Here is a 27,409-nt window from a genome sequence, read left to right on the forward strand (position 1 = left end):
ACTTGCCTATCAGTGTGTGTGATATACAGTAGCATTTACACTTCTAGAGTATACAGTCAGCCTTAGCAACCGAAATATGTCTTGCACATGAAAATATGGCAGTATATATTCTGTAAATTATTTCTTGCTCTCTCTCTCCCTTACTTACATGGTAAGGGCTGATGATGATTGGTAAGAACCTGTCCTCAAGGGACATCATTATAGCCGACACATACAGACTGCGGGACTATAGCAACAAAAAATGTGCACTCTTACATCATCCAGTTTGTGTCATTTGTTTTCAATTCAAGCTTAAAGGTCACTGATTAGCTTTTGTTACCCACAAAACAACAGTGTAAGGTTGGTAGGCATTTGCCTAAAGACAACATTATTATTCCAGAAAGTGGACCTTCCTCCAGGGTGCTCAGAAGTGTGGCTTCTATTTTTATATGATGATTTCCTTCTGACACCAAGTGAAGAAAATCAACCCATGAGTGAGTGTGTGTTTCCACAAAGACATTTCATCTACAGTCACACTGCTTCAAAAACAGAAGTAGTCATTCTGGATCACACCATCACCGAAATGTAAGTATTCAAATCCAAATGAAGTGTTTGCCACATTTAAATTCTGTAAGACATAAATAACAAGTAGTGTAGTGCTGCTACAATGTAGAATTCAAAGTGCAGTATGGTAGTGACTAAATATCTGCAGGACAAGTTCAACAATAAAACTTCAAATGTTTTGGTGTGTCTGAAAGTGACAATCATCACATGGGCTGAAAACTCTCCTTCTGCTCCCACCTGATGGTGGAAGGAGCATGCGGCACACACTGCCACGACCACAACGGTATTGTGGCATTGCAATAGCACTGCACTCAATGTAACTATAATTTGTGGTGGTAACAGATCAACAGAGATTTAACTTTAATCAGTGCAATTATGCTTTTCTGCTACAAAAGACTTGGTGTGGACTGATTGATGCTAAAATACATAGCATCTAAGAAAAACCATCGTAAGTGCTATCCAGCCAAATAGTGCTGCATGATAAATTATTCACCCTGTATGCATTCAAATAATCATAAAATGGTCACAAAAGCTTTCTGCATTTAACATTTTTAACTCAACTCATTCATCACTTAGTCATATGATAATTATGTCATGTCTTGAAAACACTGAGCTCACTCTTCCAAATTAAATTGATTACCATTGAATTACATAAGCAGCTTGGTTAAAGCCCATGCCCTTTTTTTGAGAAAAACTCACCTAGAAAACAGGTGCAAGTGAAAGATATAGCATTGTAGGATTACTGAACGTTCATATCACTAATGTCTCCAAATTATTCTGATTCACAGGCTTGTAGGCCAGTGAGGATTAGAGGACACTGCCCCCTCAAAAGCGCTCATCCTGTCTTCACAGAAAAAAATGAACATTCTAACATTTTAGGGACCTTATTTCGCCTTTTAGTATTTTTTTTTTACATTCATTCACATCCTTTTTTATATCCACCCATATCAATTTCTCAAGAGACGGTGGGTCACTTAGGGTTGCAGATGATTATGTTTTCTTCTAACCCAAGCATCTTTCTTTAATTGATTTCGTTTTTTCAGCAGTTTAAGTAATTTAAGTGGCAACAACATGTAACAATATGTGCGAGTTAAAACAAGAGGGACATTTCCACAGGCAGGCATTTGAGGAAGTTTCATGACAATACCTGTCTAATACATGGTGGCAGGGGAAGCTGGCTCAGACTAAGTGCCCCTTCTGGGTTGTCTTTGCTATCAACACATCCACAATGTGTGAGGACATTATGAGCATCTTTACCCCATAGAAACACAGAATAAAAATATGTTTACTGACTAGGCAAAGAGAAACTTCACTATGTCTCAAGTGAAGCTCTGAATATAAAATATGACTGCCGCTAAAGGCCACAAGCTGAATAGCTGAATGAGAGTACAGTTATTAGGTACATTTTATTACAATACAACACAAAAACTAATCAGTAGGTTTTATTAAGTGCTAACGCTGTTTTGCAGACAAGGCATGTTTGTAGGGTTTTCTTTTGGAGGGTGGAATAATGAGTGTGTGTGTGTCTGTCTCTTCCTGACATCATCACAAATGACATCATTTCCCCAGAGAGATGATGTCATGAGTGTGCAGGACTGCTTGACACTCAGGCCCACATTTATTTTAATTTAATTGATTTATATATATTTAGGACTTTTTTTTCTTTTATGCCCTATATCCTAAAACGTTAGTATAGTAGAGTATAGTACTTAAGAGGTTTGTTTGTTTGCAATGTTGCTTTTATACGAGGTTTAGTTTTGATACTATTGTGTTTGTGTGGAGCAAACTGAGATAAGAAATATTTCTTAGTTTCCTTTCTCCTGAGAGGAGACTCTCACGCTGCCTTTTGTCTGTTGCTCTGGTCCACTGGCAGACATGCACACTGATAAATGACCCAACAATGCATCAATCTACAACAAAGCACTGGAACAACCACCAGCTGGCACTAGTAGGCAAACACATCTGCACCATACATCATGCCACGATGTACTTATTGTGTTAGTATATACTAAGAGTCTTATGGCTATGAATTAAAAAAAAAATTGTAATAGGATAATTTGGATTTTAAGAGTTATATATTATGTGTTTCTTGATTATATGTTTCTTAAGTATTATTTGGGCTAAAATGATGTGCCTTCCCCTAAAACATTCATTACAAAATAATTATAATAAATAAACCATAAAGGAAGGATATGACTATGCAGAGGAATATGCATCTTAAATGTATTAGAGACTTAACAGTATCAGAGCATGTGGAAACAGCTGACTTTCTTTGTCTGCAGCATTCACAGCTCCTGCATCCCTCCCCCTCTGCTTCCTTCCGGAGCGCTGCTTGCTTTCAGCACCATGGACAGTGACCTGCAAATTTAGAGCTGCGTTGCCATGGTGACGCGCTGTCTGTTCGCTGGAGCTCGCGTTGTCCTCTGAAGCTGCCTGTAATTCAATATTCTGACGTGCCCCCCTCCGCCTCATCAGCATCCACAGCTTGCAGACATCAGATGAGCATTCTCTGTGAGCCCTTAACAGGGCTGATAATAATAATAATGAAGTGCCTTGAAACAATCTGGTAGCATTGCAGCATGGGGAAAATGATGGGGGCAAAAGTGGGAGGAGGTGTTGCAGAATGCAGCAGCCCTCGTGCACGCGCACGTATATGCCTGGCCTATTTCCAGAACCAATACGTAACAGTAGCAGGTGGGAGGGGTGCGAAGGTTTGGTTGATTCTAATATCACTTTTATTTCCTAATTCCTGTTAATGTTATCGTTCTTTTTTCTTTTCTATTTTAATTTATTCTACTACTGCAGTGTAGTAAGGCGTCTGCATTGGGCACGAGGCATGATTGGGCCTACATGTGAACAATGAAGAGCAGGCGTACGCGTGGGCTCCTCATAGCTGCACACGGAGGTTTAATCCATGAGATGTCGCTGCTCACCTCTACAGTCAGAGGAACATTGTGGGAGTGTGCTGATTCCACACAGAGTTTAAACAGACAGAATGTGAATATCAAAAGCTTTACTTAAATCAGCATCCGCACAATAAAACAGACAAGTAAGCCTTCATTTTCCAGGTCGGTCAGGACGTTTCCAGAGAGGAACTGTGTCATGTGGTCCTGAATCTAAAAGAAAAAATAATGCCAGTGTTCAATTGGTACACTTACAAAGAATGAATCAAAAATTGTGATAAAGAGTGTAAATAAATCATCAAATTGGGATTGGATTTGACATTTCCATTAGAGAAATTCACTATAATCACATTAGCAAAACTTTTTCCACGACTCCTCAAAGAACATTTTTATTGTTGCTGTTGCAGATGAGGATATTAATTTTAAAAAATGCACGCACCAATTTTCTGAATCTCCGCTTTCATTTTTACACACTTAGTTGCCAATAGTTATTCTCTGAGATGTCCGTATTTAAAATAAATTTGTTATTTCACCTCCTTAGATAATGGGAGGTAACCTTTCACATATACTGAGACAGTATTAAAGGTCGACTGTTTTGATTTCAGTAATTTCTGATATCAATGACAAATATTTACTGAATAATTAACAACATAACTTGAAACCGCATATCTGGGACTTCTGGGAAAAACAAGTCTCGCTCTCCGATTCGAAATATTCATCGTGTCTTTCAGGATCCACTAATAAGACAATTTTTTATACTTTATAACTTATCTTATTTAAAGCACCTCCCGCCTAGATGCAGATGCGGGGAATATTTCAGAAAAATCACACAGGCAATCACAGGCAAAACTCAAAAGAAGAAGACGGACGATGGTGGTCGCAACATCTTTAGTGTGACAATGGGTGGTGCTGTTAGACTATATGTCACAGTGTGTGTGTGTGTGATTTTTTTACTTGTGCATTCAGTAACAACCCAAAGAGACGAGGTGAAAGAACGGACTAACCAGCCTCCATTCATTAGACAGAATGACGCTTCCCGCAGACCTTTATTGTGTATGCCCCGCAAGAGGAAACTGAAAATTCGGGAAGAATTTTGTTGCCCGATTTAATATCGTTAATTGAAAGGTTTCTGCCAAACAATGGCGATAACGGGCATCAAAGGACCATGGCTGGATGTGTGGATTTCTTCATGTCTGGCTTTGCTGATAATGAATTTGGAAGGACTCTCGGCACAAATACGGTATTCCATTCAAGAAGAATCCAAAGCAGGCACGGCAGTAGGAAATGTAGCCAAAGATCTTGGATTAGATCTTGGAAGATTGACGGAGAGGAATCTTCGTGTCGTGTCAGCAACAAAGCAGGATCTGTTTAAGGTAAATCCGAGAGATGGAGCTTTATTAGTGAACCAGAGATTAGACAGAGAGGAGCTGTGTGCAACAACTGCTCCATGCATCACTACTCTGAAAGCAGTTGTAGAAAGCCCTCTCGAAATGCACCAGGTAATAGTTGAGATACTCGATATAAACGACAATTCGCCTAACTTTCCAGAAGAAAACTACACATTAGAGGTGCTGGAGTCTGCCATAGTTGGATCTCGATTTCAAATGGAAGGGGCACACGATTCGGATGTTGGTTTGAATTCCTTGCAATCATATAAGCTAAACCATAACCAGTATTTCCGCCTGGAAACGGAGGAATTTGGGGAGGATGGAAAGGTTCCATTCCTGATATTACAGCGGCCTTTGGATAGAGAAGACGCCGCTCAACACTGGTTACTATTAACAGCTACAGATGGGGGTAAACCATCAAAATCGGGTTCTATTAATATCACTGTTAATGTATCTGATGTAAATGACAACTCGCCGATGTGTGATAAACAGAAATACACCGTAACAATAAAGGAAAACGCACCTGCAGGAACATTTCTACTGACAGTAAATGCGTCTGACTCGGACGAAGGGGTGAACGGTGAGATAGAATATTCTTTACGGAGCAAACTCAGGGGAATCTCATCCGAGCCCTTTGATTTGAACAGTAGAACTGGTAAACTAATGGTGAAAGGAGGCCTTGATTACGAGGAAAAGCAAGTATATGAGATTAAGGTGATGGCTGCGGACAAAGGTGCAGTGTCTCTCGCCTCACTCTGCAACGTGGTTGTGCGAGTGGAAGACGTGAACGACAACCAACCCGAAATAGACATCACATCTCTTTCAAGTCAAATTCCAGAGGATGCGCCTCCTGGTACAGTAGTGGCGCTGATGGGTGTGACGGACATTGACTCAGGTGTAAACGGACGGGTGGTCTGCAGTGTGCCCGGCCATTTACCCTTTGACTTAAAGCCATCTCCTGACGGACAGTCTTACTCTTTGGTCACCAAGGACTATCTAGATAAGGAAAGAATACATATGTATAGTATTGCAATAACGGCTAAGGATTTAGGGAGCCCCGCCCTGTCATCTACGAAAGTGATACAGGTAGATGTCATAGATGTTAACGACAACAGTCCTTTGTTCACTGAAAGCCCATATACTTTTTATGTGCCTGAAAACAACAAGGCTGGGATGTCAATTTTTTCTGTGATCGCAACAGATGCTGATGGAGGTGAAAATGCTGCAGTCAAATATTCACTCAACCGTCAAAAAAGTCAAAAGCCCACTGTAACTACGTTTTTAAATATAAATGAAGCCAATGGCACCATTTTTGCGCTGAAAAGTTTTGACTTTGAGACCCTGAAAACGTTCCAGTTCCAAGTTGTTGCCTCAGATTCTGGAACTCCGTCGTTGAGCAGCAACGTCACAGTGAACGTGTTCATTCTGGATCAGAACGACAACGCTCCAGTCATCCTGTATCCAGTCAGCTCCAACGGTTCTGCTGAAGGTGTGGAGGAGATTCCCCGCAATGTGAACGCAGGACACTTGGTGACTAAAGTCAGAGCCTATGACGCTGATATAGGATATAACGGCTGGTTACTGTTTTCACTGCAGGAAGTTACTGACCACAGTCTCTTTGCTTTGGACCGCTATACAGGACAGATCAGAACACTTCGCTCGTTCACAGAGACAGACGAGGCTGAGCATAAACTGCTCATACTGGTCAAAGACAACGGGAACGTTTCACTGTCAGCAACAGCTACTGTCATTGTCAAACTGGTGGAGCCCAAAGAGGCTTTTGCAGCTTCTGACGTTAAAAGTGCAGCAAAAGATGACGAGGAGAATAATGTGACTTTTTACCTGATGATAACTTTGGGCTCAGTTTCTGTACTTTTTCTCATCAGTATCATCGTGCTGATTGCAATGCAGTGCTCCAAAACCACAGACTATACTTCTAAATATCTCCAGGAGACTAACTATGACGGGACACTGTGTCACAGCATCCAGTACAGATCTGGAGACAAACGGTACATGTTAGTGGGACCCAGGATGAGTATAGGATCTACTATAGTCCCGGGCAGCAACGCCAATACACTAGTGCTCCCTGACAGGAGGAGGACATCTGCAGAGGTAAATGTTTTTCATTGATTATTTACATAAAGCTTTCGCACAAAACTATTATGTTGCAATCCATAAGCCATGCTAGAAAGATACATAATGATTGTATTTACTGTTTGACTTTACTGTTGTGGCATTGCGCTGTCCATGGTGCTGAAATTTTATTTTTTATCTTTTATGGTTTGGCAATAGAATTAACATGATTTGATATTATCATGAGTAAAGTTTGTATTCCCCAGTTAGTTGGCATCGTTGTCTTAACCCTTGTATGGTGTTCGGGTTTGTGGACCCGATTTCATCCGTTTTCATGTTCTTTATCAAAAGAAAAATTATACGATTAATCATTTTTTCAAACTCAGACTCATCAATATGAGGCAAGGCCAATGAGTCTGAGTTTGAAAAAATAATGAATCGTATCATTTTGCTCTTGATAACAAAAGGAAAACGGGTCCCACAGACCAGAACACCATACAAGAGTGTGCTGAACCAAATAGAGCTGTGGAGCAGATTTACATTGTGTGTCTCCTGTTCTATCCTGCCTCAATTATATACGTCATTGAACAGTGCTTATAATTACAGGTGCTACTGTTTGTTCTGTCATTGGTCCAACATCTAAAAAGCTGAGTCGCACGCTGACTGGGGCCCTGAGCATCCTCCAGTTTTTTCCTCCAGACTAATGGGGTCGTATTAATCAGCTCATCACGTGCCCTTCAGGGGCAGTATGGGTGCGTATAGATGTCAGTTGTAGTAGAGAAGGAGGTAGTGAGGTAAAACACTCGTGATTTTGCATCGTTGTAGTCCACTGGCCACACGGCGTCAGTGTGGCCTAGATGATGGCTGTGCTGCTCATTGTGTACAGGCCCTGCCCATCTCTGGATCACATCTGATGGAGGTGGTATGCTGAAGGAATACACATCGTAGACTATGTAGCAATTAACATGGATAGGGGTTAATATTGAGGTGTGAACGCTTTATTTGAGAACAGAAAAACTGAGTTCTTGTCCTAGTTCGATGTGAAACTGGATCACTGTGTTTGCCTCAAAGAAAGCCCTCTTTTTTGATTCACGATGGGAGAACGAGGACAAAGGCACCGAGTGGACGGCTGGTGGGTTACCGGGATTTTGTTGCTGTGCTTTGGGGAGCGGATTTTGGCCCATCTGAGATACTCTGTTCCAGAAGAGGTGCAAGTGGGATCCCCTGTTGGAAATGTTGCGAAGGATTTAGGCCTTGACATCAGCACTTTGACAGACAGGCGGTTTCGTATTGTTTCGGGGCCCAGTCATTCTCTGTTTCAGTTAAATCAAAACAATGGAGTGCTGTATATTGGAAAAACTATGGACCGGGAGGAGCTCTGTGCTGGAACCAAGGTTTGTTTGATCAATCTGAAAATTGTTGTTGAAAGCCCGCTGGAAATACATTATGTTGGCGTTGAAATAACTGATGTTAACGATCATTCACCGACTTTTCCTGAAAGCGAGCAGCGACTGGAAATAGCAGAACATACCCGTCCAGGTACTCGTTTCCAAATTCATGCGGCCAGAGACCCTGATGTCGGTACTCAGTCAGTCCGATTATATAAACTGAGCGCAAACGATTTTTTTGATATTGAAACCAGGGACAGTGATGAGGACAAAATACCATTTTTGGTGCTGAAAAAGCCTTTGGATAGGGAGCAAACGGCAGAACACCGTTTAGTTTTAACTGCTCTGGATGGGGGAAGTCCGTCGAAATCTGGCAACCTTAATCTGACTATCACAGTGGTTGATATAAATGATAATCACCCTGTTTTCAGCAAAGACATATATACTGTGTCATTAGATGAAAATGCTCCGATAGGAACTCTTGTACTACAATTAAACGCTACAGATTTAGATGAAGGTTCTAATAGCGAAATTGAGTACAGCTTTGGAAAAACACAAAAGAAAAAAGTTCATGACACATTTGAATTAGACAGCGTCACTGGTGAAATCCGAGTAAAAGGGAATGTGGACTTTGAGGACACGGAGATTTATAGACTAGATTTGCAGGCTTCAGATAAAGGTCAGCCACCTTGGACAGCAGAAAGTAGAGTTGTGATAAAAATAAAAGATTTGAACGACAATAAACCAGATATTGAAGTAACATCATTGTCCAACTCAGTCCCCGAGGATTCAAAGCCTGGTACTGTTATCTCTCTCATCAGTGTGACAGACAGAGATTCGGGGCTTAATGGAAAAGTTATTTGTAAAATCACGGATAATGTTCCGTTTGATTTGACGCCATCCATTGAGGAAAACATGTACTCTCTTGTCACTAAGGGGCGTCTGGACCGAGAAATGGTGTCCCATTATGACATCACAATAACAGCCACTGACTGTGGTGAACCTCCACTTTCTTCTGTAAAAACCTTGAGTGTTCAGGTGTCTGATGTAAATGACAACAAGCCAGTTTTCAGTCAGAATCCATTTGAACTTTATTTGGTAGAAAACAACGCCCCTGGAGCCTCGATATTCTCTGTAAATGCTGCTGATAATGACCTGAATGAAAACGCAGCAATAACATATCACATTGTGAGAGGCACTGGGCAGCAGGGAGACCTGACATCTTTCCTAAATGTAAATCCCGAAAATGGACAAATATCTGCACTGAAAAGTTTTGACTTTGAGACCCTGAAAACGTTCCAGTTCCAAGTTGTTGCCTCAGATTCTGGAACTCCGTCGCTGAGCAGCAACGTCACAGTGAACGTGTTCATTCTGGATCAGAACGACAACGCTCCAGTCATCCTGTATCCAGTCAGCTCCAACGGTTCTGCTGAAGGTGTGGAGGAGATTCCCCGCAATGTGAACGCAGGACACTTGGTGACTAAAGTCAGAGCCTATGACGCTGATATAGGATATAACAGCTGGTTACTGTTTTCACTGCAGGAAGTTACTGACCACAGTCTCTTTGCTTTGGACCGCTATACAGGACAGATCAGAACACTTCGCTCGTTCACAGAGACAGACGAGGCTGAGCATAAACTGCTCATACTGGTCAAAGACAACGGGAACGTTTCACTGTCAGCAACAGCTACTGTCATTGTCAAACTGGTGGAGCCCAAAGAGGCTTTTGCAGCTTCTGACGTTAAAAGTGCAGCAAAAGATGACGAGGAGAATAATGTGACTTTTTACCTGATGATAACTTTGGGCTCAGTTTCTGTACTTTTTCTCATCAGTATCATCGTGCTGATTGCAATGCAGTGCTCCAAAACCACAGACTATACTTCTAAATATCTCCAGGAGACTAACTATGACGGGACACTGTGTCACAGCATCCAGTACAGATCTGGAGACAAACGGTACATGTTAGTGGGACCCAGGATGAGTATAGGATCTACTATAGTCCCGGGCAGCAACGCCAATACACTAGTGCTCCCTGACAGGAGGAGGACATCTGCAGAGGTAAGATGAACGTATATTCTTAATAACTAATGCATCAGTTCTATATGGCAACTTATTTTGCTTAATATACTTCCCGTAAAATTAAAAACCCGATTAGTATTTGAAACAGAAAAATGTAATTTGTTAAAGGGTTACATTTTAATCGTGGTGTTTTTGTTTTTCGTGTCTTGTGGTCAGAACATTAAGCCCAGCGCTGTAAAAGCACAACATGTTGGTCCTGTTGTCTATGATAATCAAGTTTTGTCGTGGTTATTTTGGAACTTTGTGGTGATTTTCAAGTCGGGTTTTATTATCTAAGACGAAAGAGGTTTTTTTCTTATTTTAGCAACACTTGAAAATGTACTTATTTATAGTCTTATAATGATGGCTCAACTTAACTAAGTATTTTGCGCTGTCCATGGTACAGAAAGTTTGTCTAAAGTGCGTTTTGTTCAGCTAGTAATGTAAATACGTTATCGGTTATTGACAGGTGACAGGATTCTGGGTAAATAATCTATTACAAAGTGGTTGTTTCATTTGCTGCTGGCTGCCAAGCTTCATTTTCGCCTGATCACGTGGAGAGCGGCTTCAATACTAAAAATGTAGTTGACTGTGGAGCGTTTCGTTTGACATAACTTCACTCTGGAGAGGTTTTTGTTCAGTGGAATCATGTTATAGATTGCCTTTCTAGTTCACACTAAATGAAAGCAGTGACTGGTCCACTGGGTGTCAGTGTTACAGCAGAAATTGCTGTGACTTCTGTCAAAATAGACTCTGCCCCTTTCAAAGTCTGCTTTTCAGCTCGACCACAAAGATTGCCATCATTTCGGATTATGATCTCTACCAATGCGAACATGGTTTTCTGAAACGTAACCTCAGTACAATTGGATGTGTTTTAACTAAAAGATATTTGTGGATTCTGTTTCAAATGAGTACACCAGAGGACACAAAGGACAAAGAGGCACAATGATGTCTTGGTCGCATCCGCTGCTTTTCTCCGTGCTGTTTTGTTTCGCTGAGTTGATTTCAGCTCAAATAAGATACTCGACACCGGAGGAAGTAAAAGTGGGAGCTGTCGTTGGAAATGTTGCCAAGGATTTGGGTCTTGATGTCAGTACTTTGATTAACAGGCGTTTTCGTATTGTGTCTGGAGCCCAGGACGCACTCTTTGAGGTAAACCCGAACAATGGGGCTTTGTATGTGCATCAGAATCTCGACCGTGAGAAGCTGTGCGATAGAAATAGTGTTTGCTTAATAGATCTGAAAATCGTTGTTGAAACCCCGCTTGAAATCCATTATGTCACAGTGGAAATAACGGATGCTAACGACCATGTACCGACATTTGTCGAGAAAGAAAAGGTTATAGAAATAGCAGAAAATACTCTACCAGGAGCACGATTTCAAGTACCAGGCGCCCGGGATCCAGATGCTGGGATAAATTCCGTCCAGCGCTATAAACTTAGTCAAAACGATCATTTTCAACTAGAAATTCGAGATAGGGGAGAGGATAAAATCCCCTTCTTAGTGTTGCAGAGGCACTTGGACAGAGAGCAGAAAGCAAACCACAGCTTGATTTTAACTGCTATAGATGGAGGGACACCGGCAAAATCTGCTAATCTTAATATTACCATAAAGGTTCTCGATATTAATGATAACAGACCTACTTTCATGAAAGAGGTTTATTCCGTAATATTACAAGAAAATGTTGCTTTAGATACGGTTGTAATTAAGGTCCAAGCAACTGATGTCGACGAGGGAACAAATGGGGATGTCGAGTATTCATTTGGAGGTGACATTAACTCCAAGGTGCTGGAGCTTTTCAGTCTAGACAGAAATACAGGCGAAATAAGAGTTAACGGACAAATTGACTATGAGACAGCTGGTGTTTTCAAGTTAGACGTCCAAGCCTCTGACAAAGGCCAACCTCCGATGACAACGGACTGTAGAGTTATAATAAAGATACAAGATGTCAATGACAACGAACCAGAAATAGAAGTAACATCAATATCTAGCATGGTGCCAGAGGATTCAAAGCATGGGACAGTGATCTCTCTTATCAGTGTTACAGACATTGATTCTGGCCTGAATGGCAAAGTCTTATGCAGTCTGACAGGGGATGTACCATTTGAATTAAAACCCTCGTTTAAAGAAAACATGTATTCATTAGTGACAAAAGAAAGCTTAGACAGAGAAACGGTGTCACATTATGACATTTTAATAACAGCTACCGACTATGGTGAGCCTCCACTTTCCACATTTAAAACTTTGAGTATTCAGGTGTCAGATATCAATGATAACACCCCAGAGTTCTCTCAGAGTCCTCTGGAATTATATTTGACAGAAAACAATGCTCCTGGTGCATCAATATTTGCTGTGAGTGCATTTGATAAAGACTTAAATGATAATGCTGCTGTGTCCTATCATATAATTAGAGGGAAAGGCGGGCATAATGATATGGCATCTTTTCTGAATATAAATTCCGAAAACGGACAAATATCTGCACTGAAAAGTTTTGACTTTGAGACCCTGAAAACGTTCCAGTTCCAAGTTGTTGCCTCAGATTCTGGAACTCCGTCGCTGAGCAGCAACGTCACAGTGAACGTGTTCATTCTGGATCAGAACGACAACGCTCCAGTCATCCTGTATCCAGTCAGCTCCAACGGTTCTGCTGAAGGTGTGGAGGAGATTCCCCGCAATGTGAACGCAGGACACTTGGTGACTAAAGTCAGAGCCTATGACGCTGATATAGGATATAACGGCTGGTTACTGTTTTCACTACAGGAAGTTACTGACCACAGTCTCTTTGCTTTGGACCGCTATACAGGACAGATCAGAACACTTCGCTCGTTCACAGAGACAGACGAGGCTGAGCATAAACTGCTCATACTGGTCAAAGACAACGGGAACGTTTCACTGTCAGCAACAGCTACTGTCATTGTCAAACTTGTGGAGCCCAAAGAGGCTTTTGCAGCTTCTGACGTAAAAAGTGCAGCAAAAGATGACGAGGAGAATAATGTGACTTTTTACCTGATGATAACTTTGGGCTCAGTTTCTGTACTTTTTCTCATCAGCATCATCGTGCTGATTGCAATGCAGTGCTCCAAAACCACAGACTATACTTCTAAATATCTCCAGGAGACTAACTATGACGGGACACTGTGTCACAGCATCCAGTACAGATCAGGAGACAAACGGTACATGTTAGTGGGACCCAGGATGAGTATAGGATCTACTATAGTCCCGGGCAGCAACGCCAATACACTAGTGCTCCCTGACAGGAGGAGAGCTTCTGGAGAGGTAAGACTTTAATGCCAAGGTTTCATTTAATATGTTCACAAGCTCTAAGTTCTTTTTGTCTTTTGAGTGACGTTTTCTTGCTATCATGTCACCAAAGTATTTTGCACAGAGAATAGAACCAATATGATTCACAACAAACTCAAACACATAATGCTACTTGTGAAGTTTAGTGTGGCATATATAAATCTCTGTGTTTCTTTTGGATTTTATGGTTTCATTCATCGTACTGAGTGCTTGTTTTGGTAGTAAGAGATATAACAATGCAAGTAGGTATCAGCAAAACAGAATAAGCACAGTCTGTTCGGGGGAGACATGCGCTGTAAGTTTTCTGACAGCTGGTTCTCAGAACATTACACTTCTAAAGAACAATTCATTGAAAAGCTTAAACATGTTGCAGTGCTTCTGTTGAGTTGTGGAGTATGCATGGACTTAGGTGTTTTAACCCTGAACTACTTTTGTCATTAGAGGAAACGGCTGTGCCAGCAGGTATGGCTGCTGTCCATGGTGCTGAAAGGCATGGCTATGTCAAACAGGACAGTAATAGAATGGTAAAGGGTAGTATTGCTTCTATGAGGCCCAAATCTGTATTATATGTGAAAAGCTTCAACAATAAGCCTTTGGGATTTGTCTCAGGAGAGATACGATGGAAACTAGAGCGATGAGGGAATGCAATTATGTTCGAGGTGTTTTGTCTTTTCCAAGGTCATTAAAATTAGTTTTTTGCGGGGGATTTTTTATCTTGAAAAATGTATGAAAATTTTTTAAGAAGTGGATGTGGTCAGGTTTAACCGTAGTTATTACCTCTGGGTGTCACTATTGGATGGGGAAACAACTGACGACTTTGTCCCTCCCCCTTCAAAGCTTTTGTTTCCTACTGAGGAGAGAGCACAGAAGGTGGTTGGGTCTAGCACACAGGCCGATGGAATCAATATTTGCGTTTTGCGAATATGCGATATCCAGCGGATTGGACATAAATATATGTTAGTCGCATTTACAGGCTCCTGTGTGTTTAAGTGTTGTTGGATAACGATGGGGACCGATACGAAATATCGAACAAGGGACTGCCGCTGCTTTGCTTTTCATGTGGCTCTGCTGCTGCTGCTGCTTTTCGGAGGACAGGCTTTGGCTCAGATAAGGTACTCCATTCCGGAGGAAGTACAAGAGGGAACTATTGTTGGAAACGTTGCCAAGGATCTTGGCCTTGAAATCACTTCTTTGAGTGATCGACGGTTGCGTGTTGTGTCTGGAAGTAAGGACGCTATTTTTGAAGTAAACCAGAATAATGGGGCATTGTACGTCCACAAACATATTGACAGAGAGGAGCTCTGTGAGGGCAGCGGTGCTTGTCTGATGGAGCTAAAAATCCTTGTTGAAAATCCTTTGGAAATACACTACGTAATAGTAGAAATTACTGATGTAAATGATCACTCTCCTAGTTTTCCCGAAAGGGCACAAATATTTGAAATAGCCGAGCATACATTGCCCGGAAAGCGTTTTCAACTACATACTGCTCGTGATCCAGATGCTGGAGTTAATTCTATCCGCACATACACGTTGAACTCAAATAATCACTTCGAAGTAGATCTTCGTCAAAGCGATGAGGATAAAATACCGTTTTTAGTGCTAAAGAAATCGTTAGACAGAGAGCAAAAGGACAGACACACGCTGCTGGTCACAGCAGTTGATGGAGGTAAACCTCAGCGATCAGGAACACTGAATGTTTCTATTATTGTTCTTGACAGTAATGATAATCGTCCGATATTTAGTCAGGAGATTTACCAAATTGAAATACAAGAAAATGTTCCAGTCAGCACTTCAATATTTAGACTGAATGCGACGGATCCGGATGAAGGAACCAATGGGGAAATTGAATACAGCCTTGGAAAAACCTTAAGGCGAAAGATCTATGACATTTTTGAGTTGGACAAAATAACTGGAGAGATTAGAGTAAAAGGAGAGGTGGACTATGAGGAAAACGACGTTTATAAACTCGATGTTGAGGCATCCGATAAAGGGACACCTCCACTCACAGGTGAGTGTAGAGTCATTATAAAGATCATTGACGTCAATGACAATCCACCGGAAATAGAAGTCACATCCCTGTCAAATACAGTATCTGAAGACTCTAAACCTGGTACAGTCATATCGCTACTTAGTGTGACAGATAAAGACTCCGGTGTCAATGGAAAGATTATTTCACACATATCAAATGACGTACCTTTTGAATTAAAACCTTCCTATAAGGAGAACATATATTCAGTTGTGACTAAAGGATTTTTGGATCGAGAGGAGGTGGCTAATTATGAAATAATAATAAAAGCCACAGATGGAGGTGAGCCCCCCTTATCGACTTTTAAAACACTAAATATTCAGATATCAGATGTAAACGACAATAGTCCACATTTCGAGAAAACCCCTTTAGAGTTTTATCTGGTAGAAAATAACGTTGCTGGAAAATCAATATTCTCTGTAAGTGCAACGGACAAAGATGTGAATGACAATGCAGGGATTTCTTATCGTATTGACAGAGAGGGAAGCCAAAATAGCATATTATCTTTCTTAAATGTAAATTCTGATAACGGACATATCACTGCCCTAAAAAGTTTTGACTTTGAGACCCTGAAAACGTTCCAGTTCCAAGTTGTTGCCTCAGATTCTGGAACTCCGTCACTGAGCAGCAACGTCACAGTGAACGTGTTCATTCTGGATCAGAACGACAACGCTCCAGTCATCCTGTATCCAGTCAGCTCCAACGGTTCTGCTGAAGGTGTGGAGGAGATTCCCCGCAATGTGAACGCAGGACACTTGGTGACTAAAGTCAGAGCCTATGACGCTGATATAGGATATAACGGCTGGTTACTGTTTTCACTGCAGGAAGTTACTGACCACAGTCTCTTTGCTTTGGACCGCTATACAGGACAGATCAGAACACTTCGCTCGTTCACAGAGACAGACGAGGCTGAGCATAAACTGCTCATACTGGTCAAAGACAACGGGAACGTTTCACTGTCAGCAACAGCTACTGTCATTGTCAAACTGGTGGAGCCCAAAGAGGCTTTTGCAGCTTCTGACGTAAAAAGTGCAGCAAAAGATGACGAGGAGAATAATGTGACTTTTTACCTGATGATAACTTTGGGCTCAGTTTCTGTACTTTTTCTCATCAGCATCATCGTGTTGATTGCAATGCAGTGCTCCAAAACCACAGACTATACTTCTAAATATCTCCAGGAGACTAACTATGACGGGACACTGTGTCACAGCATCCAGTACAGATCAGGAGACAAACGGTACATGTTAGTGGGACCCAGGATGAGTATAGGATCTACTATAGTCCCGGGCAGCAACGCCAATACTCTAGTGCTCCCTGACAGGAGGAGGACATCTGGAGAGGTAAGCCATATCTAAACTTTTAGTTTTTTGGCTGGTGTGCAGAACGTCATCCATATAACCATAAATCGTCAAGCATCTCACTCGCTGACAGTGAACACTTTCTGAATCGATACAAATCAGTTAGCTCTTCCGCATTTAACTGCCAACTTTTTCAATAATAAGTGTGAGTTTTAAAAAGATACGTTTTTTTTTTATTATTCATGTAGTGGAAATAATTCACCCCTGCAAGCTATGCTATGGCGTTTTATAATGGGAATGTTTGACTCTTTAGATGAAATCGCTGTATTTCACTTTCAAAAATATAATGAGAAGAAAGAGAAAATGTGGTGATTAATCCTTTAGTAAATGTGAGTCTTTTTGACTTGGGAAGTGGCCTGTGAATCCCTCTTAATATACCGTGTTTGGTTTTGAGATTATATTGTCAGTATGGGTCGAGATAAATCTGTCGTTGTGGTAGAATCGCATGGTGGCACTAAACAACCAGAAATACACATCCATACATAGGTCTCTGAGACTGCCTCTGAAGCATTCAGGAGGGCGGACCATTATCCTCTGAATGTGATTCTATTTTAACATTTCTCGTCCATGCGAACCGTGTGCATTGCAAAGAGTGGGTTTTTCCTTCATTACGGGATATGTTAACAGTCCATATATCACTTGGTATTTGCTGGATTTATCTATTGACACCAGACAATGGAACAAAGCGGACGGGACTCCTGGCGACAAGGAAGGAAATGGGCCGCCCTTGTTCTGGCTTTGGGCTTAATTTGCGGCAAGGCGTCGGGGCAAATAAGATATTCTATATCGGAAGAGATCAATGAAGGGACTGCTGTTGGAAATATAGCAAAGGATCTAGGAATAGATCCAAATATACTAAAAACAAGAGGATTTCGTATCGTTTCTGGCTCCACTGAACCCCCTTTCCAGGTAAACCAAAATGATGGGATTCTATACGTAAATCGTAAAATTGACCGAGAGGAAATATGCCAGCGGACCAGCGCATGCTTGATAAACCTTAAAACTGTGCTAGAGAGCCCACTGGAGATCCATTACGTTGCCGTGGAAGTGTTAGACGTGAACGACCATTCACCCTCTTTCCCGGAGAACAACAAAAGGCTAGAGATCTCAGAGTCCACTTTACCGGGAACCAGATTTCAGCTGCACGCTGCTCTCGATGCAGATGGTGGCGTGAATTCTGTTCAACAGTATAAACTAAGTCCAAATAATCATTTTCGGCTAGAAGTGAAAGACCGCGGAAAAGATGGTAAAGTACCTATTTTACAGTTACAAAGCCCATTAGACAGAGAGGCCTCTAGTGCCCATAAACTACTGCTGACAGCCCTGGATGGGGGTAAACCCCCGAAATCAGGGACCATGGAGATATTTATAGACGTTTTAGATGTGAATGATAACGCACCAGTTTTTACAAAGGATGACTACTCTGCAGAGATAAATGAGAATTCACCCATTGGCACAGTTGTCATACAAGTAAATGCCACAGACATGGACGAGGGTTTAAATGGCGATGTTAGCTACTCTTTTGGTAATGTGAATAATAAGGTTCACGAACTGTTTGATGTCGACCCGAGCACAGGTGAAATTACCGTGAGGGGACAATTAGACTACGAGGAGGATGACAGCTACGAGATAGATATCCGGGCATCTGACAGTGGTTCTGTGCCACTTAGAACAGAAAAAAGCGTTACTGTTAAGATTAAGGACATAAATGACAATGCACCTGTAATTGAAGTAACGTCACTGTCTAACACAATTTCGGAGGATTCTAGACCAGGGACGACAGTAGCACTCATCAGCATCACCGATTTGGACTCTGGAGTGAACGGAAAAGTTATCAGCTTTGTAAAAGGCGATGTCCCTTTCACACTAACGCCTTCAATTCAGGACAATATGTACGCTGTCGTGACAAAGTCACAGCTTGACAGAGAAAACAAATCGAATTATGATGTAACAGTAGTCGCTAAAGATGCAGGTGAACCAGCCTTAATATCAGAAAAGATATTAAGAGTTGTTGTATCCGACGTAAACGATAACAGTCCAAAGTTTTCAATGAGCCGATATAATTTTTATGTCACCGAGAATAACCCTCCAGCAGTGTCGCTATTTTCTTTAAGTGCGTCTGATTATGACGATGGAGATAATGCTGTCATTTCGTATCATATTCTCAAAGTTGCTGGTTATGAAAATAAAGTGACATCATATCTTAACATAAACAGTGAAAACGGAGACATTTTGGCCCTAAAAAGTTTTGACTTTGAGACTCTGAAAACGTTCCAGTTCCAAGTTGTTGCCTCAGATTCTGGAACTCCGTCGCTGAGCAGCAACGTCACAGTGAACGTGTTCATTCTGGATCAGAACGACAACGCTCCAGTCATCCTGTATCCAGTCAGCTCCAACGGTTCTGCTGAAGGTGTGGAGGAGATTCCCCGCAATGTGAACGCAGGACACTTGGTGACTAAAGTCAGAGCCTATGACGCTGATATAGGATATAACGGCTGGTTACTGTTTTCACTGCAGGAAGTTACTGACCACAGTCTCTTTGCTTTGGACCGCTATACAGGACAGATCAGAACACTTCGCTCGTTCACAGAGACAGACGAGGCTGAGCATAAACTGCTCATACTGGTCAAAGACAACGGGAACGTTTCACTGTCAGCAACAGCTACTGTCATTGTCAAACTGGTGGAGCCCAAAGAGGCTTTTGCAGCTTCTGACGTTAAAAGTGCAGCAAAAGATGACGAGGAGAATAATGTGACTTTTTACCTGATGATAACTTTGGGCTCAGTTTCTGTACTTTTTCTCATCAGCATCATAGTGCTGATTGCAATGCAGTGCTCCAAAACCACAGACTATACTTCTAAATATCTCCAGGAGACTAACTATGACGGGACACTGTGTCACAGCATCCAGTACAGATCAGGAGACAAGCGGTACATGTTAGTGGGACCCAGGATGAGTATAGGATCTACTATAGTCCCGGGCAGCAACGCCAATACTCTAGTGCTCCCTGACAGGAGGAGGACATCTGCAGAGGTAAGGTTTATATAAGTGCAAAATATGAGTAGCCTAAGTGTATTGTTTGTTCACTAAATATATCAACAATGCCTCCCTAGGTAATGTTTTGTACAGCTTTGCTCCAGTTTGTCGGCTTCCCTTGTTTTCCCTGGCAGTTATGAGTTTATAAACAATGGGGTAGTCACTTACTTTGTCAACACCTTAAACGACTCTTCAGAACAGTTCTGACTTCATGTTTGTTTTATCATTCTGCACTTTCGCTTGGGCAGTGATATGAATAATGCTTCTAGCTCCTTTATTTTGCCGCAGCATTTTCTTTTATCTTGATCTCGTATCTTGTGTCAGTGTAACCTCTTACAGCAATCTTCAATTTTTACAGTAGCTTGACCATTTGAAATTGAAAGGTGACTGTGTGATTGGTGAGTGTGCTTTTTCAAAGTCCCTTCACTTAACACTGAAAAGTATATGATGAAAATGTAAGCTATACAATCCTGTAGAATTGCAATTATGATATGGCAGTGCGAAAAACCTGCTCAAGCCGATTCAGCATACTTAATAACCTCAAAAGATGAGATGGTACCTTAAAAGAAACTGTATATTGGACTGCAGCACACTGCAAACGCTGTCCTTGGTGCTGTAAGTGTTTTGCTTCAGATACTAATGTCGCAATCAGAGTGTCTTAATTCATGAGAGATCAATAATAATGATAACAATAAATAAATCTGTTCAGTAGTGTTACATACATCTTCAAAATATATTTCGGTTCATTACACTTTCTGAAGGATGTAATTGTGGTGGCTTGTGTACAGACTGAAGAGAATCCTCATCTCTTCCCATAGCTACAGTCGACTAACGGTGCTGAGAGGTTCGCTGCGGCTAAAAGCCAAATTACCCGACCGACCTAATGGACAGTGTTTCCTTCGACTCTCTGCAGTGAGAAATGAAGGCGCATGGTGTCAGTGTAATGTTAAAGATCAGCGTTACACCAGCTTGTCGTCACTGGCATTTAGTTCCACCTCCTGGCTACATCCTAACGTCAGGACTGGCAGGATCGTTTCTGGCTTATTTTGTGTAAATGATCGTGTTTCCTCCATTTATGGATACATAGAGACTAAATTGGTATTTAGATGTATTCACGTGTTGGATTCTGTCGTTACAACGTAGTTATTGCCCTTGTGATGGATTGCTGATGATTTCGGGTTTAACCATGGAACAAAGAAGAGAAAACCCACGAACGGCGCGAGGACATTTGTTCGGCTGCGTGTTTGCGGTGTTTCTGTGGAGCGTGGCCTCGGCGCAGATAAGATATTCAATCTCGGAGGAGGTTAACGAAGGAACTGTGGTTGGAAACATAGCAAAAGATCTGGGACTGGATAAAAGCACACTGAGTGACAGGAAGTATCGGGTTGTTTCTAGTAACGCGGATCCGCTTTTCCATGTGAATCAAAACGATGGTATCCTGTATGTGAGCAGGAAGATTGACAGAGAAGAGGTGTGCCCGCAGAGCAGTACGTGTTTGATACATCTGAAAACCGTGCTGGAAAACCCGCTGGAGGTTCATTATGTTGGAGTGGAAGTGCTGGATATAAATGATCATGCTCCCAGTTTCCCGGATAAAGAGACAACGTTGGATATTTCAGAATCAGTGTTACCTGGAGCACGTATTCAGCTAAAAGCCTCGCGAGATACAGACAGTGGTCATTTTTCCGTGCAACACTATAAACTTACTGACAGCGATCACTTCCGTTTGGAAATTAAGGATAAAGGGGAAGATGGTAAAATACCAATACTGGTTGTTAAAAAATCGTTAGACAGGGAAACTGCAGGACGTCACTCATTACTGCTGACAGCTCTGGATGGAGGGAAACCTCCGAAATCTGGTGAAATGAATATTATAGTGAATGTTTTGGATATTAATGATAACGCGCCTGTTTTCTCTAAGGATGTTTATTCTGTGATGCTCTATGAAAATGCTCCAGTTGGTACAACAGTCATACAAGTGAATGCATCTGATTTAGATGAAGGCTCGAATGGAGAAGTAGTTTACGCATTTACAAACAGTATCAGCCAAAGATTATTAAACCTATTTGACATCAATCCATCCACTGGAGAGATAACTGTTAAAGGTCTTATAGACTATGAGGAGAAGGACAGATATGAAATTGAAATTCAAGCAATGGATAGAGGTTTTGCTCCACTGGCAACAGAAAAAAGTGTCATTATCAAGATAGTTGACGTGAATGATAATGCTCCAGAGATTGAAGTTACCTCATTTTCAAACTTCATCCCTGAAGATTCCAGACCAGGAACCACAGTTGCTCTTATCAGTGTGAATGACTTGGACTCTGGTCTCAATGGAAAAGTTATTTGTTCTCTAAGTGTAGATGTTCCATTTGCTTTATCACCATCCTTACAAGACAAAATGTATTCATTAGTCACTAAATCTCCTCTGGACAGAGAGAAACAGTCACATTATGACCTGACAATAACTGCTAAAGACGCTGGTCAACCTCCATTATCATCTGAAAAGACAATAAGTGTTGTGGTGTCAGATGTGAATGACAACAGTCCAGAGTTTTCACTGAGTCCCTATACTTTCTATGTCACAGAGGGAAACAATCCAGGAGCCTCTGTGTTTTCTGTTAAAGCTTTTGATCGTGATGAGAGCGACAATGCTCTTATTTCCTATCATATTCTCAGAGATGGAAGCCAAGAGAATAAACTGGCTTCATTTCTCAATATAAACAGTGAAAACGGAGACATTTTGGCCCTAAAAAGTTTTGACTTTGAGACCCTGAAAACGTTCCAGTTCCAAGTTGTTGCCTCAGATTCTGGAACTCCGTCGCTGAGCAGCAACGTCACAGTGAACGTGTTCATTCTGGATCAGAACGACAACGCTCCAGTCATCCTGTATCCAGTCAGCTCCAACGGTTCTGCTGAAGGTGTGGAGGAGATTCCCCGCAATGTGAACGCAGGACACTTGGTGACTAAAGTCAGAGCCTATGACGCTGATATAGGATATAACGGCTGGTTACTGTTTTCACTGCAGGAAGTTACTGACCACAGTCTCTTTGCTTTGGACCGCTATACAGGACAGATCAGAACACTTCGCTCGTTCACAGAGACAGACGAGGCTGAGCATAAACTGCTCATACTGGTCAAAGACAACGGGAACGTTTCACTGTCAGCAACAGCTACTGTCATTGTCAAACTGGTGGAGCCCAAAGAGGCTTTTGCAGCTTCTGACGTTAAAAGTGCAGCAAAAGATGACGAGGAGAATAATGTGACTTTTTACCTGATGATAACTTTGGGCTCAGTTTCTGTACTTTTTCTCATCAGTATCATCGTGCTGATTGCAATGCAGTGCTCCAAAACCACAGACTATACTTCTAAATATCTCCAGGAGACTAACTATGACGGGACACTGTGTCACAGCATCCAGTACAGATCTGGAGACAAACGGTACATGTTAGTGGGACCCAGGATGAGTATAGGATCTACTATAGTCCCGGGCAGCAACGCCAATACTCTAGTGCTCCCTGACAGGAGGAGAGCTTCTGCAGAGGTGAGTAAATATTTGACTTGTATGCTAATTTAAGGATCACTTAACGTTAACGTCATCAACCATGGCGATGAAACAGGATTTAAACTGAACCTGTAGCACCAGCAACTAAACACCTTGGCAATATGTTCAATCTTACGTTTTGTTTAATAATATACAGTAACATTTGGTTGACTTGTTCAGTTACACATTATTGTATTGGCCAGTAGGTGGCGGAGTACACTGTCTGCGGCAAGTTACTACAAGCTCCATAGAAAAAAAACATTCTCAGCTGATGGTCTGAGGCCGTGGTCTGTCACTGAAGTGTGTGCCCGGTGCTGCTGTGCGGACAGCTTGAACGTTTTGCTCAGTATTACCGTTCAGATAATAGAAGTGAACATTTTTCTGCACTCACATCTTATGCCGTCGCGGTCTGAAAGGTGTAACAAAGCTACGCGGAAACCTTTCTCCTTCAAAAATGCATGGATGCAACATGCAAAAAAAACGCATTATCGCACACATTCACAGGGTGGCAGTACCTTATTAGTATAAAGCCTCGCAGAGTCTCAGCACAGGATTCACGTGAGTCCGCCCCTACTGCGATCAGTCTAGTTAGACAACACTTAGCTGGCAGGATTGGAATAAGCGCACGGTGACTGTATTTGTTTTTTGTAAGATACATTCCAAGGAGACAAACACAATTGATGCTGTGATGGAGACGTGTATCTAGACACGTGGAGAACGATGGACGCGCTTGGATCCTTACTTTTACCTCAAAACATGAAACAAAGAGGATGGGAGGCATGGCGACTGCGATCACATTTGTTCGCCGTTTTGGTTTTGCTTTTATTTTTGAGAGCAGCCTCGGCTCAACTGAGATACTCCATATCTGAAGAGCTCAAAGAAGGAAGCTTTGTGGGTAATATAGCTAAAGATTTGGGAATAGAGCTGAATGTCATGAAGCAAAGAGGATTTCGTATTATGTCCGGCTCGACTGAACCTCTTTTCAAGGTAAATTTGAATGACGGGGTCCTGTATGCGAACCATAAAATAGACCGGGAGGAAGTATGTAAGGAGACCAGTGTATGTTTAATCGACCTTAAAACTGTTCTCGAAAACCCACTCGAAGTGCATTATGTCACTGTGGAGATAACAGATTTAAACGACCACTCTCCCACGTTTCCGGAAAAAACAAAGAGGCTGGAGATCTCAGAGTCTGCGTTGCCAGGGGCACGATATCAGTTGCAAAACGCACACGATCCGGATGGTGGCACGAACTCAGTCCAACAGTATAAAATCAGTCAGAATGAGCATTTTCGTTTGGAGATTAAAGATCGCGGGAGAGATGGTAAAACTCCAATTTTACAGTTACAGAGGCAACTAGACAGAGAGGCCAAACGTAGCCATAAATTAGTGCTGACGGCTTTAGATGGCGGAAACCCTCCAAAGACAGGCACAGTTGAAATATACATAGATGTTCTAGATGTTAATGACAATATGCCAGTGTTCACCAGAGACACATATTCAGCCGTGCTTAAAGAAAACGCCCCAATTGGCACAACAGTCATCCAAGTTAATGCAACCGATCTGGACGACGGTGCCAATGGCGAAGTTGTTTATTCCTTTGGCAGTGATGTGAAAGGTAAAATTAGAGAGCTGTTTGATATTGACTCTGTCACTGGGGAGATAATTGTAAAAGGTCGTGTAGACTTTGAAGAGCAAGACAGCTATGACATTGATATACAGGCCTCTGATAAAGGAATCATTCCATTCAGAACAGATAAAAGTGTTATCATTAAAATTGGAGATACAAACGATAATCCTCCTGAAATAGAAGTGGCATCATTGTCAAGTGCTGTTTCAGAGGACTCTAGACCTGGAACAACCGTAGCGGTCATCAGTATTACTGATTTAGACTCTGGCATTAATGGAAAAATAATCAGTCATGTTGCCGAAGAAAGCCCTTTTGCATTAACTCCGTCAATAAAAGAAAACATGTTTGCTGTTGTCACTAAATCACAACTTGACAGGGAACAACAATCTAGATATGATATTACAATAATTGCTAAAGACGCAGGTGAACCATCCTTAACATCCGAAAAGACTATGAGCGTATTCGTGTCAGACATGAATGATAACAGCCCCAAGTTCTCAGTGAGTCCCTATACTTTCTACATCATGGAAAACAATCCACCAGGAGCCTCTGTGTTTTCTGTAACAGCTTCTGATCGTGACGAAGGAGACAATGCGCTTATTTCATATCATATTCTCAGGAATGCAGGTCTTGAAAATAAAGTGACATCATTTCTCAACATAAACAGTGAAAAGGGAGACATTTTGGCCCTAAAAAGTTTTGACTTTGAGACTCTGAAAACGTTCCAGTTCCAAGTTGTTGCCTCAGATTCTGGAACTCCGTCACTGAGCAGCAACGTCACAGTGAACGTGTTCATTCTGGATCAGAACGACAACGCTCCAGTCATCCTGTATCCAGTCAGCTCCAATGGTTCTGCTGAAGGTGTGGAGGAGATTCCCCGCAATGTGAACGCAGGACACTTGGTGACTAAAGTCAGAGCCTATGACGCTGATATAGGATATAACGGCTGGTTACTGTTTTCACTGCAGGAAGTTACTGACCACAGTCTCTTTGCTTTGGACCGCTATACAGGACAGATCAGAACACTTCGCTCGTTCACAGAGACAGACGAGGCTGAGCATAAACTGCTCATACTGGTCAAAGACAACGGGAACGTTTCACTGTCAGCAACAGCTACTGTCATTGTCAAACTGGTGGAGCCCAAAGAGGCTTTTGCAGCTTCTGACGTTAAAAGTGCAGCAAAAGATGACGAGGAGAATAATGTGACTTTTTACCTGATGATAACTTTGGGCTCAGTTTCTGTACTTTTTCTCATCAGTATCATCGTGCTGATTGCAATGCAGTGCTCCAAAACCACAGACTATACTTCTAAATATCTCCAGGAGACTAACTATGACGGGACACTGTGTCACAGCATCCAGTACAGATCAGGAGACAAACGGTACATGTTAGTGGGACCCAGGATGAGTATAGGATCTACTATAGTCCCGGGCAGCAACGCCAATACTCTAGTGCTCCCTGACAGGAGGAGGACATCTGGAGAGGTAAGATCAATAGTTTGACTCTCTCTCCTGTAAGGTTTTACAGTTTAATTTTGCGCTAATAAGACTGGCTCAGATTTATTTATTTTAATTTGATTACATACTGTCGACTTTGAAGCTTGTGCACCTGTCACGTGATATTGTTTTCTGGTTTGTATTTGCGTGATCAAACTGAGGGCAAACACTGCAGGCTTCATGGCAAAAAGTTGTATATGCTTAATGGGAAGACTGGGCTTACATAAAACGTACTCATTAGTAACTAGTTTTGCTGTTTTGTTAAAATTGTTTACAGTAAACTGGTATCGGTGGGAAATTTCACTATAGATATTGGCAACTTGAGTGGACCAGTGAGCTTTCCTCACAAGTGTCAATATCAATAAGAAACGGAAGAAAATCCTGTGGTAATATACAAGCAGTTAAGGAGAGCTGCATGAATTTGTTGCACCACAGCTTTCGATGTCTGGTGCCTGCTTGTATTGTATTTTACTCCTTGTGGAAATAATACTGAATACACGTTTACAAATGTATCCATCGTCATCTGAAATGATCTGGTGGTTTAGCCGTGTGAAGATTATCGCTGTCCGTGGTGCTGAAACACTCCTCTTCATTCTTAAGCAACTCCCTCTCATTTGAAGCATGGCAATACTCGTTAATATAATGTAAGAGTTCATTTTTCCGTGA

The 27,409-nt window shown here is 41.7% G+C and overlaps 7 protein-coding genes across 7 annotated transcripts; all 7 read left to right on the plus strand.

Annotated features, from left to right (window-relative positions):
- The first annotated feature begins 4,585 nt into the window (after positions 1–4,585).
- LOC139207622 (protocadherin gamma-A11-like) lies at positions 4,586–7,838 on the plus strand. The gene is made up of 2 exons (XM_070837359.1): positions 4,586–6,946; positions 7,794–7,838. Exons 1-2 carry the CDS (start codon positions 4,586–4,588, stop codon positions 7,836–7,838), a joined length of 2,406 nt encoding a protein of 801 aa, XP_070693460.1.
- A 163-nt stretch (positions 7,839–8,001) lies between these two features.
- LOC139207623 (protocadherin alpha-3-like) lies at positions 8,002–10,362 on the plus strand. The gene has a single exon (XM_070837360.1). It carries the CDS (start codon positions 8,002–8,004, stop codon positions 10,360–10,362), a length of 2,361 nt encoding a protein of 786 aa, XP_070693461.1.
- A 939-nt stretch (positions 10,363–11,301) lies between these two features.
- LOC139207624 (protocadherin alpha-8-like) lies at positions 11,302–14,181 on the plus strand. The gene is made up of 2 exons (XM_070837361.1): positions 11,302–13,629; positions 14,095–14,181. Exons 1-2 carry the CDS (start codon positions 11,302–11,304, stop codon positions 14,179–14,181), a joined length of 2,415 nt encoding a protein of 804 aa, XP_070693462.1.
- A 477-nt stretch (positions 14,182–14,658) lies between these two features.
- Positions 14,659–17,034, plus strand: LOC139207625 (protocadherin alpha-3-like). Its single transcript, XM_070837362.1, has one exon. The coding sequence runs from the start codon at positions 14,659–14,661 to the stop codon at positions 17,032–17,034; it is 2,376 nt and encodes a 791-aa protein (XP_070693463.1).
- A 678-nt stretch (positions 17,035–17,712) lies between these two features.
- Positions 17,713–20,085, plus strand: LOC139207626 (protocadherin alpha-3-like). Its single transcript, XM_070837363.1, has one exon. The coding sequence runs from the start codon at positions 17,713–17,715 to the stop codon at positions 20,083–20,085; it is 2,373 nt and encodes a 790-aa protein (XP_070693464.1).
- A 1,174-nt stretch (positions 20,086–21,259) lies between these two features.
- LOC139207628 (protocadherin alpha-8-like) lies at positions 21,260–23,650 on the plus strand. Its single transcript, XM_070837364.1, has one exon. It carries the CDS (start codon positions 21,260–21,262, stop codon positions 23,648–23,650), a length of 2,391 nt encoding a protein of 796 aa, XP_070693465.1.
- A 723-nt stretch (positions 23,651–24,373) lies between these two features.
- On the plus strand, positions 24,374–26,749 carry LOC139207629 (protocadherin alpha-3-like). Its single transcript, XM_070837365.1, has one exon. The coding sequence runs from the start codon at positions 24,374–24,376 to the stop codon at positions 26,747–26,749; it is 2,376 nt and encodes a 791-aa protein (XP_070693466.1).
- The last annotated feature ends 660 nt before the right edge of the window (positions 26,750–27,409 follow it).

This window comes from Pempheris klunzingeri, chromosome 9 (assembly GCF_042242105.1).
Source record: "Pempheris klunzingeri isolate RE-2024b chromosome 9, fPemKlu1.hap1, whole genome shotgun sequence".
Classification (NCBI taxonomy): Eukaryota; Metazoa; Chordata; class Actinopteri; order Acropomatiformes; family Pempheridae; genus Pempheris; species Pempheris klunzingeri.

Coding starts and splice junctions, on each gene's coding strand:
- LOC139207628 (XM_070837364.1), top strand. CDS start 21,260: ATGGAACAAAGAAGAGAAAACCCACGAACGGCGCGAGGACATTTGTTC.
- LOC139207626 (XM_070837363.1), top strand. CDS start 17,713: ATGGAACAAAGCGGACGGGACTCCTGGCGACAAGGAAGGAAATGGGCC.
- LOC139207622 (XM_070837359.1), top strand. CDS start 4,586: ATGGCGATAACGGGCATCAAAGGACCATGGCTGGATGTGTGGATTTCT. Junction 6,947..7,793: donor GGAGGAGGACATCTGCAGAG/GTAAATGTTTTT, acceptor CATTGTGTACAG/GCCCTGCCCATCTCTGGATC.
- LOC139207625 (XM_070837362.1), top strand. CDS start 14,659: ATGGGGACCGATACGAAATATCGAACAAGGGACTGCCGCTGCTTTGCT.
- LOC139207624 (XM_070837361.1), top strand. CDS start 11,302: ATGTCTTGGTCGCATCCGCTGCTTTTCTCCGTGCTGTTTTGTTTCGCT. Junction 13,630..14,094: donor GGAGGAGAGCTTCTGGAGAG/GTAAGACTTTAA, acceptor TTTTGTCATTAG/AGGAAACGGCTGTGCCAGCA.
- LOC139207623 (XM_070837360.1), top strand. CDS start 8,002: ATGGGAGAACGAGGACAAAGGCACCGAGTGGACGGCTGGTGGGTTACC.
- LOC139207629 (XM_070837365.1), top strand. CDS start 24,374: ATGAAACAAAGAGGATGGGAGGCATGGCGACTGCGATCACATTTGTTC.